General features: G+C 29.6%; 2 protein-coding genes across 7 annotated transcripts in view; one reads left to right on the forward strand and one right to left on the reverse strand.

The window, feature by feature from the left end:
• LOC113384599 (synaptosomal-associated protein 25-like) overlaps window positions 1-13,830 on the reverse strand; it is an 87,534-nt gene that overhangs the window by 25,758 nt on the left and 47,946 nt on the right. The gene's annotated exons all lie outside the window — the stretch shown is intronic.
• LOC113384600 (synaptosomal-associated protein 25-like) lies at window positions 2,245-13,202 on the forward strand. Its single transcript, XM_026622347.1, has 5 exons — window positions 2,245-2,329; window positions 6,825-6,942; window positions 9,396-9,520; window positions 10,228-10,376; window positions 13,072-13,202. Exons 1-5 carry the CDS (start codon window positions 2,311-2,313, stop codon window positions 13,135-13,137), a joined length of 477 nt encoding a protein of 158 aa, XP_026478132.1. The 5' UTR covers window positions 2,245-2,310; the 3' UTR covers window positions 13,138-13,202.

Consider the following 13,830-nt stretch of genomic DNA (forward strand, 5'->3'; position numbering starts at 1 on the left):
TAGTTTGATTATTTTGGGGGCAATTCTGTGGTAACATAGGCGATAGCATAAACGTTGTTATGGCAACACTATTCTATCATTTTTTTCTTAGTACTAAAAACTGTGAAAATACTATCTATTTGCTGTAGGATCAGGCGTTTTACACATATAACCTATGTTAGTAAAGATGATATTCTTTCTAGATTTGTTTATTGCCTGATCACACAGCAAATAGCATTTCCACAGTTTTTAGTACCAAGAAAGAACGAGAAGATAGCGTTGCCATAACAACGGCATTTCATCGTCTATATTATCGCAGAATTGGCCTGTTAATTTGAATTAACTAATTATTAAATTGGTATAGTATCTGCTGATGCAATCTTGTGATAATATTAATAAAGATGTGAAATATTTTACTTAGGGTATATTAAAAGACCTAATAAATGAATTTTCAAAAATATTTTTAAAAATACTGCAATGCATGAGGCAATAAAATGAGGAAATTCGAAAACGGAATAAATTGAAAATTTCAATAAGTTTTTGCAAATGTCGACAATTTCTTTCATTAATTCTGGTCGTCATCATGGAGTGTATTGAAGATATGATGCAATGACTTAAATTGGTCTGTTGGTGATTTCGTTAATTCCTATTTAATTCATTTATGATCAGATTTTTAAAATTTCAAAATGTTTATTGGTCCAATAATATAGCAGATTGCCTTTCGATGTTGGCAGCAACACTCGACACTAACAAACACTATTCTGTTTCCGTTCTTTGTGCTGCGTCTCTCACGAGTAGAGCAAGGAGGCTGGGATCCGAACTCTGGTCGCACTGGACGACCAGGGAGGTGAGTCCTGGCTGGAAAATTCCTCATTCCGTCAACTCTCCATTACGAACCAACATTTATTAGCCTTATCCTCAATCATCCATTATTATTAATAAGAATTTTGATTATGTATTTATTGATGGCGAAAACAAATTTTATTGAAATTTATTTTTGTTTAATATTATTGATAATCGTACTTATTTTGTTGACAAATGCCTTGTTATAATCATTTAATGATATTGAAACTAATTCAAATAGTTGATCGAATTTTAAATCAATCAATCAAACAATAACAAGCGCGTTCTTGCCATAATTCCCTTATCGATAAAGTTAATGTGTGACCATATTTTTGAAATTTATTTTTGTTTAGAGTTACCGATATCCTTATTTTTTCTTGGCAAATATTTCCGATGTTTATTTATCAGATGTTTCATTCAATAAATATTCAAACTGATGAAATTGTAATAGCTGATCGATTTGTATTTGTAATAGCTGATCGTTTATTTATCAGATGTTTCATTCAATAAATATTCAAACTGATGAAATTGTAATAGCTGATCGATTTTATATTAACGTGTTCTTGCCACAATTCTCACATCGACTTGAAAGCTTTTTCCAAAATAATTTTTTCTGTGTACTTTGAGATGAAGGCGCTTATTGTGATTTGTGAGACCATCTTTATGCTTTACTTGACGATCTAGTAAAAACTACAGTATTTCTTTAATTTTTTAATACAGTAAATTATTTTATTTATGACTATTCAACATTTCGTTGTCATTTTTTATTTTAAATTTTATTATTTGCCTCCCAATTCGGTGCAATCTGGTACACCATATCAATCCCATTTTCCAAATATATGAATACATCATTTAAACTCTCTGCATTATGTAAATGTCACTCACTGTTTATTCACAAAATATTCAGCTACAAATCAATACTTCGGTGTCTGATGAAACAAATTGTTCAGAATTTTGTGATAATACCTGGTTTTAATTAGAAAAGTTTTAAGCTGAACAAGTTATTTAGTAGTAATCGATGTTCTGATCGAATTTGTTTGACCAGCTCCGATTTCACTACGAATAATCATTTCTCACATTTTCACCACATATAATATTTTCAAAAGTTTTCTATTTTGACTTTTTTATTCTTCTAGTGCACGGTTTTTCTGAACGAGCAAAAGCATGCTGTTTGCTTATAGCTTCTGTCTTTTTTCTTTCTTTCGTTCTGTAGTGCTACTGTATTGCTCTATTTCTATTCTTTCTGTTCTATAATATATAAGCATAATGTCGGATAATAGAGTATTAAATATTATTTATAGAGTGTAGGAAAACATCCTCATTGGATGAAAAAGACCAAAATTTAAAATATTGGTAAATTAGGTTAACTAGGTTATAAGAAATTTAGGTTGTAAGGACGGCCATTTTCAAATGGGAGTAAGTTATATACATAATTATATACATAATTTTTAATCGCAGAGCGAAGATGCCGGTCAAAAAACATTGGCCATGTTGGACCATCAAGGGGGTAAGAGCAAATTTCAAAGTTCAAGCTTTATATATCGATAAAAAAGCTTGGTTTTGAGTTTTACTAATAACTAATCAGGGGGTGGTAGAATAACAGCTTTTTAGTTTCAGCATTGATTTTACTTGTTCTAGTTTGGAAAAGGAATTGACAGGCTTTAATAATAAAATCAAAATATACATAATTAAATAATAGGCATATAGTCAAACTTTGAAAGTTTTACGTTGCTACAGATTTAACTTCTAATACTCTTTAATAATTTAATTTTGTTTATTTTTTTGTTTTCGTAGAACTAATAACAAAACTCTATTTGTAACTAACCAATTGATCACTTGCGGTATATAGAAAATTAATATAGATTTAAATTCTGCTAATTTTGAAATATAAAAATATATTAGTAGTAAATATAATACACTGAACATAAAGAGATTAAGGGTTGGCCCCTATTTTTATAACACCTGAGCTTTATGGGCCAATTCTCCGGCAAACTAGACCGTGACATAGCGTTGTTATGGCAACGCTATGTTACGCTTGCTTCTCATAGACCTTATATTACATGGACTGCTAGTTGAGCGCAAAATAAGTGATCAAACATAGATGAGTATGTGACTCATCTATGACTATGTTCGCCCAATATTTATCATATATATCATAATAGTTAATTTAATCCAAATATTATCTGTGATAGTTTTATTTCAATAATATAATGGCAATTGTAATCGCTGATAATTTTGTAAGAAATGATATTGATAATACTTTCCCTGTGAAATAAATGTACATAAAATCGAATCATCCTGTCAAAATTGGTTTATATGTATATTATAAGGCCGTAACACGTGACATATGACATTTGATCAATCGGTAGAGTCCGCGAATGTCGTCGGCAAGAATCGCTCACAAGACATGTGACATCACATACCCAACTACGTTTGAGCACTATAGTGCGTTGTATATATATATATATATATATATATAATATATATAGATATATATATATATATAGATATATATATATATATATATATATATATATATATATTATATAGATATATATATATTATATAGAATTTTCTTTGTTTGATGTATCGCCCTCAAGAACTCACTCATATATTTCAACATCAAAATTAACTACTAAATCATATATATATATATATATATATATATATATATATATATATACAACGGAAAACATAGAGGATTAGCAGTCCATGTAATATAATGTCTATGTTGTTTCTTCATAAAAATTCGCAGTATAAATTATCAAAATGCTATGTTTTTACTCTGCCACTAGTCGTTTTAGACATAAAATCTAATTTCATGCATGTGTTATTATGACACATCATAAAGATGTTGTTATGATAACATTCTTTTTTTGACGTTAATACGTTTTCTAAGTTGGATTTTATATCTAAAACGCCTGATCGCGATCAAATTAGCTTTCTATGAAGAAAATGCATTAATTTTTATGAAGGAAGAAGCGTAACATAACGTTGCCATAACAACGGTACGTCATAGTCTATTTTACAAGAGAATTGGCTCATAAAGCTCAGGCGTTATAAAAATGTTATTTAAAGTTTATTGAGTTTTAGTTAGAATTACTGCGTTTGTGAACATTTCTAGGTATAATTAAATCAATTATAAAAAAAAATATCAATAGCGATTACTTAAAATGCATTTGAAAAAAAAATGAATAGTTGAAATTATATATAGGGTTGTAGTACTAGAGATTGGTACCCGTTGTTTGTTATTTTGTTTGAAATTTATAATTACTGTATTCAATTTACGAATAATTTGATTTAATAATCTATTACAAGCGGGTGCTAGTCTTTCCAAGTTATGATTAATTATTATAACCATGAATTGTAAAAGTAAAAACAATGTAGAATCAAATCAGAAGTTGAATCGATTCAAGCGGATGGCCTGCGTTTCTGTTTCATTTTCAGAGTCACGAGGTTGGAATGAAGACTTTGGTGATGCTGGATGAACAAGGCGGTAAGCCAAAAAAAAAGATCAGAAAACAATATATCTACAAATACAAGACAATTTTATTACTAAAATAAATATTATGCCGGAACACATGAAACGATGCCAAACTAAAAGAACCAACCGTTGTTAATTCAATGTAGTAAAAAAAGTTTTTATGACGATACTTAAAATATTGGAACTCGTATTGCATTCCAAGAGTTGTTCTGAAGCCCTTGATCATTTTATTATTTTTTATTCAGTATTTGACTGATGTTTTTTTTTAATATGAATATATTAAAAATGGATTGTTTGTAGAAGATGTACTAAGAAAGACATGGTTTTAAAGGGATGTCGAAAACATTTATTCCATATTTATGAATTAATATATAAAATGCACAATATACTTGATTAATATAACTATAAAATATATATGATTTCAATAATATAAAATATTGCTAGTATGTCATTTTTAAATCTTTTTTTTTTCAAAGAAATATTTGTTTATCATGCGTTTTTTTAAATATGTCCAATCTAAATACTTCATTATAAATACACCTAAGTCTGTTTTTACACGGTCTTTTTGTACACGGTTTTGATATAACACGGTTTGAAAATTGAATATTTTTAAATTTTTTACACGAATTTATTCCATTTAGCACGACTTGAAATTTTATGTACCTAAATTTTTTTTGTCAAATTAAATTTTTGCGAAGTATGTTCATTCACAAAAAAGTATTTATGAAAGAAAAAAGTCTGAAACCATCGATAGTATCGATAGTTTGCGAACACTAGCTTAAAGATTTAAGTAAATTCCCCTTTAGCGCGTACGAACAATTTTTACTGGTCAAAGCAAATGTGAATAGCACTAATTTAATTCTTGTTCTTAAAAATTCTTGTTTTTCACCAATTTTAATAGGTTTAAGATATTAGGAACAAATCACCCATTTTTGTATAAGATCAATGTCTTTTTTTACACGTTTTTTTTTTTGTACACGGATTCTTCTGGAACCAATCTCCGTGTAAAAACCGACTTAGGTGTATGTTATTTTGTTTTTATTACATTTCATTCTGTATATGATTTTTGATCAATCTTGTTGACCACGATTATATATGTATTTTGAAATTTATTTAATGTTCTCATTAAAAGGTGTTGGAAATTTTGTGTAGAACCGTTCCCCAAAGAGCATAAACCACCTCAGTACTAGAAACCTTACAAGTTAACATTTTATTCATTTAGTTCTTAAAAGTTAGTATTTTATTCATTTAGTGAGATATATTCATTGTTAAAAAAACGTAACAGAATACAAAAGCCATTCAAATTGAGCGTTTAAGCTTTATATATTTAATTAAAACGATATAAAGATAATCTAGGGCTTCTGAACTATCCATCAAGGCAATAACATTGATTTGAATTTGTCTTCTAAAATCTCAAGTTTTTTTCATTACATCTGTTAAATTCACTGCGGTCGGTTCTACTTATTTTTTATAGTTTATAAAAAAAAGTCGCCACAATATAAAAACTCACTCTATTTGAAAAATATATACTTTTTAAATTAAATTGTAATGTAAACGTGAGACGTATTTAGGATATTTAAAATATTCCTTCAAGATTAGGAATCTTGATCAGTACAAAAAAAACTGTTGTACCTAACCATATACTTAATAAGGTTTATGACAAGTATATAATGAGAAAACACGCCTCAAAATAGTATTACATTCAAAATCACATCAAAAAGGTTTGCTGAAAGCATGCTATATATATTTTTCACTGTTTATTTTATACTGACAAAAATATTTTAGATGAATTATTGTTCTCACTTGCTCACGCATGTCACTAACATATTCACAGTATAGATTTCGCATATAGTAATTTGAAATCATTATTCGCAAGTTTACAAGCACTTTTAACCACTTAGTTTTTTAATATAATCCTTTCTTTGAGATTTGATATCTACCAGAAAACAAATCCACAAAAAATTATTGCACATTTATTGGTACAGCTATAAAATGAATTTTAGTGTCATCACAATTTGTTTGCAGAAGCACTAATAAGCTATTAACATTTTTCTTTAACATAAACTAATGTCATTAAAATATTTTCCATTAACGTGATGCTTTTATTTATATATTTAATTTAACAATATGAAAAATATAAGTTTTAATTCATTTAAAGAATCTTCTATTTAATCTTTCTTACACGAAGTATGATTAGAAGCAAACTGATGATTTTTGTGGATTTGTATTCTAACTAAATCATACACAGAAAAGCTGTTGACAATTTTGGACGACTAACAATAAGTTAAATTCAAATATTAGAAATGTAATAAAAAATCTGTTCAAATGACACTCCAAGAGCATAAGTATGTACTACTTCAAATGATTTTGGTACTATTGCAGAGCTTTTTTATGTCTTACTCGTTCATGATTATTTGAAAATTGTTAACAGCTATTACTAGTTCTATTACAAATGTTTATTATAATTGACGATCAAAAATATTAAGACTTTTGGAAAATGAGTAAATACCATTTCTAGAACAATTGGATCGCATCGAGGAGGGAATGGACCAGATAAACGCCGATATGCGTGAAGCGGAAAAGAATTTGACTGGAATGGAGAAATGCTGCGGAATATGCGTTTTACCTTGCAATAAGTAATTTTATTTTTAAAACATTTTTATCTGATCGCTAAACTAACAATGACTCTTTGGCACTTTATATTATTTTAAAGAAACTGCTTATAGGCGGAGAGCTATTGATACTTTTGATTAACAGTGTTTCTGTTGTAAGGCTACAAAATTTGTACTGGTGGTTCTTAGCATGCGAAGTACGAAAACCATCGCCTGGCGAGTTTCAGTCCTGCACATCATTATCAACTAGGAGTTTGAAAATGCAAAACAAAAACGAAAATTAAACTTGTTCTTGTAAGCTTCAAATTTTTATACGATTTATTTATTTATTGAGTAAAAGGCACAAGTACGTGCCAGGGGAGCCGAAAGGTTTACTTTTATGAGCAAAATGCATATGCATTAAAATAAGCTTTATAGTACGTTTTCGAGAAAGAACTTCAGAAAGGCGGATTTTTGGGTATGTGGTTCTTGGTGCTCTATTGGTTGGAGTATGGTCCATCCAGCTGGAAGTGGTTGCGTTTATTAGTGCGCAGCCAACTTGTATAGCGCGATTTCAAAATTTTGAAAGCATTTTAGTCAGTCCAATTTTCATTTTTTTGACTTTGAATAGGTTCACTATTAGACTTACTTTTTTTGTTGCCAAACATTTTTGGTGCTGCTAAATATGTGCTAGACGTCAATTTACTTTTTTTTTAAATTCAAATCATTATAGCCTGTCTGTAATTTGAATATTATGTTCATCAAGGGTGAAAAAACATAAAATTAATTTTCCAGACATTTCTGTGGTTTTTAAGCATGTCTGGCACTGACAAAAGTCTGGTAACATGAGTTTTTAGCATTTTACTCAATCCAATTTTCGCTTTTTTTTTTGACTTTGAATAGGTTCACCAGACTCACGTTTTTTATTGGCAGACATTTTTAGCCCTGCACATAATTATTTCGTTTAATTCCTTCAAAACAATCAGGTATTGCTCCCACACTACGACAATAACTTTGGCAGGTATTGCTTCAGGAGGAAAGTAATTAAAATATGTCACTACAGTTTGACATTTCAAAAGACTGCTTAAACTCATCTATCTAACACAAATCAATCGATTCTTATTTTTCACTTATAATACACGTTCGATATAATAATATTAAAAAAAATACAGACAGACTAAAATGATTTAAATTTTTAAAAAAATTAATAAATAAATTGGCGTCTGGCACATGTTTAGCATCGCCAAAAATGTCTGGCAACAAAAAATGTAAGTCTGATGAACCTATTAAAAGTCAAAAAAATGAAAGTTGGACTGACTAAAATGCTTTCAAAATTTTGAAATCGCAAGCACTTTGAGCTGCCAGATGGCCAATACTCTAACCAAAAGATCACCAAGGATCACATACCGAAAAATCAGCCTACCTAAAGTTCTTATTTTGAAAACTTTGCTGCCTCGTATACTATATAATGTTAAAAATTATATATGTTTTTGTATAAGCGATTTTGAAAAGGTTTGTGCGGTGCCCGTTAAAAGGTACTGCAGCATGTAAATTGTGATGAAAAAATAGAGAGCGGCAACATATCTGATGATAAATATTAATTTAAAAAGTCAAGTGTATATTTTATTGTAATTATTAATTGAATCAATGTTGACCATAATTTTTTTTTTTTTAATTTTGCTTAATATAATTTATATGTTTTCACGATACGTCTATAAGATTTCTAGCACTCCTTCCATAGCATCCTTCCCTTGGCCTAGTAAGGGCTTAGGATGGACAGAATCGCCTGTCATTGCAAACACTTTTTTAAAATCGCTTTGACAAACAGATATTTAAATTTTAACCTTATAGAACAATACACCTTGCTCATAAAAGTGAACCTTTTGACTCGCCACATGGCAGTCTTGTGCAGGTTGAATTGCCAGGCAATTTGATATTTGAACTTCTCAATGGATAAATAAATTTGTATAAAAATTTGAAGCTTACAGGACAAGTTCAATTTCCTTTTTTTGCATTTTCGAAATCCTGGTTGATGATGGCGTGCAGGACTGAAACCTGCCAGGCGGTGGCTTTCGGACTTTGAATGCTAAGAATCATCAATCAGCAGAACAATTTTTTTTAGCCATACTGAAATACCGTTATCTAAAAAGTTCTGCTCTTGGTTCATTATAATTATACAAGATTCTTACAAAAAATAATGTGACTATTCCAAGTTATAAGCGCAACATACATTTGAATATCGATTCACAGATTTGCAGCCTAAAATACATAGCATACTTGATTTGTTTTTCACAGACAGAAAGTTTAACGCCTGACCATTGCCTTAGAAATAACAAATGTAAACCCCTCTTTTAAAATACACTTCGTACCATTATACAAAACGCCCAATATTTAGATTATACTTTGGCAACATTTTGCTCACACGTCCATTTTATATTCATGTTTCTTCTGAAGGTTGGAATTGTAAATACGTTTGTTAATATTTATATCCATTTTAGAGGGGCATCGTTTAAAGAAGATGAAGGCACTTGGAAGGGAAATGATGATGGCAAAGTTGTTAATAATCAACCTCAAAGAGTTATGGACGACCGCAATGGTTTGGGACCACAAGCTGGTTATATTGGTGAGTCTGCTGTTTTGAAAATCTTCTGATTTATACCTCGTAGTAAACATTAATTAATATTAATTTATTTATTATTTATCCATTTATTGTGGTTTTATTTGTTCGAATCAAAAGATCTAATATAAAAACATCATGTATATTTGTATACTCGTATGATACATGTATAAATTTAATCACTTATCAGGCCTGTTATACAGCTGTTACTAATCAGCCTATTATTGGTTCGATTAAGCATTTGTGACTAGTGAAAATAATTCCGTTTAACGTGGAAATCTATCTATTAATAGTATTAACAGATACCATCTTTCTCTTCTTTTTATACCGTTTGTACAAAATCTCTTCCCGTCACACATATTCTTGCACCATTTTCAACATAAATTATATATTTAAATACATATTTGGATTTATCTAGAAGAGTAAATTTATTTAATAAGTTTTTCGTGGTTTGCATTGAAGATTTCGTTTTAATGTTGGTATCGCCTTAATCTCACAAAAATTCATGCAGAACAATCGCAATCCGATTTTGAATTTAATTACATTTTATTTGTTTAATATTGTTATGTAAACAAATATTTGCATAGTTAATCGAATGAACAAGTCTTGCTTGAGAAAGTCGTGGTGCAACTATGCCAATTTATTTCATCAAAGGAAATCACATATTTAATATGTTTAAATCGTATAGTTATTTTATTTTTTATGAATTACAGGAAGAATAACGAATGATGCTCGAGAGGATGAAATGGAAGACAATATGGGTCAAGTCAACACGATGATTGGAAACTTGCGGAACATGGCCATTGACATGGGATCAGAATTGGAGAACCAGAATAGGCAGATTGACCGCGTCAACCGCAAGGTAACGTTAACATACCAAAAAAAAATTGTGCACGGTTCTTAAAATTCGTAGCAATATAAAATATATTTTAATAAAACAATATATACAGTAACTTTTGAAGTAATATATATGGAGAGTAATCTCGTTTTTACTGAATTTGAATACAATGAATGCTATATGTGGATAACTAACTAACATCTGAAATGGCCGTTAGCATTGAATGTGATCTCACGAGCTATTAGGTTGGCAACTAAGTAAATGCGGTTTCAGCTCAGATGGTTTCAATTGAATTTTCAGGTTTTCTGGCGTCCAAAATGTAAAATACCCTTTGTTAATAGATAGTAGGTAATTTAGATGTTCATCAGCAAAAAACAATTTTTTGATCTATTGCGTAGTTTTTATTCGGCGTTCGTTGAAGATGGAAAAACAAATTGATTTTTTTGTCAATTTTGTTTTTTTATTCTGCAAAGTCAAAAAGGCATTTTACGCCCACAAAAATTTATGAGCAGCTTATGGTGACAAAGCATTTAAAAAAACGGCAGTGTCAAATTTGGTTTGCCAATTTTCGTTCTGGAGTTGATTATAAAGAAATTGTCTATTACTACTCTTACCATCCAATCGAACGATCATTTTTTACATAGAATAACTAACAGAAATTACAACGCGGTCGAAGAAAACGGCCTAAATTGACAAATCTATACGGTGATTTATTCCATTATTGACATCACATAAATTTGGCCACTCGTCAAAAGTTATTGGAGCTTGGTTGTAATGTTTTGCCATATCCACCATACAGTACTGTTTCGATCTTTACAAAACTTCTTGAATTGTAAATACAGTGGTACCACACCTTAGCTTAGGAGCTTAATTCGTTCCGAAACCAGCCTCGTGTGTCGAATTTCTCGTATCTCGAAGCATGTTTTTTTTTCTCCCGCTGATTATCTTGCAAAAATAAATTAGACATGTTTTGTCAATCAATTCTGAATTTCTGATACTCTCTACCATTTGCTTTTTTTTCGGGGAGATATTTATCCACAAACAATTCAACTTTGTCCGACATTGTACGAACAAATGCACAAGATTAATATTATGAATTGAATTTTTTAACTTTAAAATGATTTATTTTAAATATTCATATGATGGTTAAATGCGACTTCATATACGAGAATCTTTGTTACCATTGATGAAATATTGACCTGTTTCATTCGCACCTTCTCGAATAGGAAATAGGAGCGATTTGTTGCTTTGTGATACTCCTTTGGCGTCTCGTATCTCGAAAATCTCGTATGACGAGTCGCTCGTATGGCGGGGTACCGCTGTTGTTTAATGATAATAATGGTGTCAAATTGCTGTTAAAAACTAGAAGTTCTATGAAAGTAGGATAATGATGCTTGAAAGATGACAAAAAGTCATTGATCAAAATGGACAACGCATCGCATAATAAAGTTATTTAGTTCCATCAAAAAATGCCTGATTTTTTAATGAAAATCCGCACTTACTTAGTTGCCATAATAACATGATATTTATAATAATAAGCTTTCTAGAATGTACTGAGCCTTTCTCTGATTAGAGTATCATTTATAGAAGGGCATCAATGAAAAGCTGCTGCAAAGAAACTTGATATTTTTGTACAAAACTGCTGAGAGAGATTACTTTCCACTTTCATGATAATTTGTTATTTTTGTGATTATTACTAATGAATATTTTATTCAATCCCAATGCTATCGATAATTAGGGAGAATCAAACGAGACGAGGATAGCAGTTGCTAATCAGCGAGCACATGATCTGCTCAAGTAAAAACTTGAAAACTCCAAAATGTCGATTAACGAGGATTTTATTCATTTCATTGTGATCTTAATTTGGCATAATATATATAATCGTTATTAGTTTTTTAGGGAAATCGGACGTTTCGGATGATAAATTCATATTAGAAATTTTATTCTTACATTCAACTATAAATTCCATTAATAAACAAGAAACAGTTTATACAGTTATTTAACTTAATTTACGCCATATGTGCTATATTTGATCATTGTTCGAAATTATAATCATTATTTTGGATATGATGTCAACAAATATCTTTCAAACATATCTACAAATTGTATGTCGGTGGACGAAAAAATTGAAGTTCGACGTGGAATAGTCGTAAACGCACAATTTGTACTAATTTGAAATTATATTTTATTATTCATTTTACTATTTTGCCAAACAAATTTTCAAAATGATGTTGCTAAATAAGCACCCAAAATGAAATAATTTTTCTCGTTTTCTTTTCTAATTGTACCTGATTTTAAGAAAATCGAGATCATTTCAAATTATTGCTTACATTAGTAAAATTGTCAAAAAATCATATGCTTCATATGAAAAATTAATTGCTAATCGAAGATATCAATAAGAACATTGCCAATTTATCTATAGAAGGCGACATCCTATTCAAATTTGCTTTTAAAATGTATTTTCAAAACTTGCGAAACGTCCGAAGCCGTCCAGAGTAAAATTATTTTGCTTGTTACTTACAAATTTAGTTAAATTTTAATTTACCTTCTTGTAAATAAACACAAGGTGCGTATAAGAAAGATGATATCATATTAGGACTGAGACGGTACTAATTTTTATAAAATTATATCCCGTTATTATTATTTTTACTTTATGTTTTTTTTTTAATTTATTGATTTAGCAAAATTATTATTTATTTTATTTCCAATTAAATAAAAGGGCAAAGACAACGAATGGCGTGTGGCTGATGCAAGAAAAAGAACCGACGAGTTACTCAAATCATGATAAGGATGATTTTGATCATGATCAGCAATTTATAGTGAAGACGATAATTCAGGCCCAAATTTTTCATCTGCTTTTACAAATAAGGTTTGTTTATGATAATATTTGATAATATTATTGCTAATGCAAGATAATTACTTCAAATAATATATATATATATTTCACAAAGTCACGTAGATTTCCCGATTGTAAAATAAAAATGTGATATACATATATTATATAGAAAAATATGTGAAAATAACGTTGTTTATTGTGTGTTAATTGTTTGGTCAGTTTGAGATGTCGGAAAATGGTTTTTCGTATGTAGTTGCTGTGGTGACGTTTATGAGTAATAGTCAATAAAAGAAATTAATCCAATTCAACTCTAGCGATGTTAATAAAATTTGAACCTTTGTTTTGTGGACGTTTGTGCTGTAATGTTTTACACAATACTAGCCTTAAATATTAAATGTTTTTAAATCCTCAGTTCTCAATAAAATAGAATTTGACACGTGAGATATAACTTAGTTGCATCCGTGAAGAATAATTCGAAGAAAATAGAGGACTTATGTGCGCATGGTCTTCGTCTTAAGGGACACACCTAGTGTGACAACCTAAAAAAATGCCATTTATAGGAATTAAAAAAAAAAGAAAACTAGTGAATCCATCTACTTAAAATTTTGAGGGTATATTTATACATGAGAATACACAGTAAAT

The sequence above is a fragment of the Ctenocephalides felis genome, unplaced genomic scaffold (genome assembly GCF_003426905.1).
Source record: "Ctenocephalides felis isolate EL2017-DRISC unplaced genomic scaffold, ASM342690v1 CF-g0.4_SCAFFOLD_03571, whole genome shotgun sequence".
Taxonomy (NCBI): Eukaryota; Metazoa; Arthropoda; class Insecta; order Siphonaptera; family Pulicidae; genus Ctenocephalides; species Ctenocephalides felis.

Coding starts and splice junctions, on each gene's coding strand:
- LOC113384600 (XM_026622347.1), top strand. Junction 6,943..9,395: donor TGCGTTTTACCTTGCAATAA/GTAATTTTATTT, acceptor TATCCATTTTAG/AGGGGCATCGTTTAAAGAAG. Junction 10,377..13,071: donor TTGACCGCGTCAACCGCAAG/GTAACGTTAACA, acceptor ATTAAATAAAAG/GGCAAAGACAACGAATGGCG.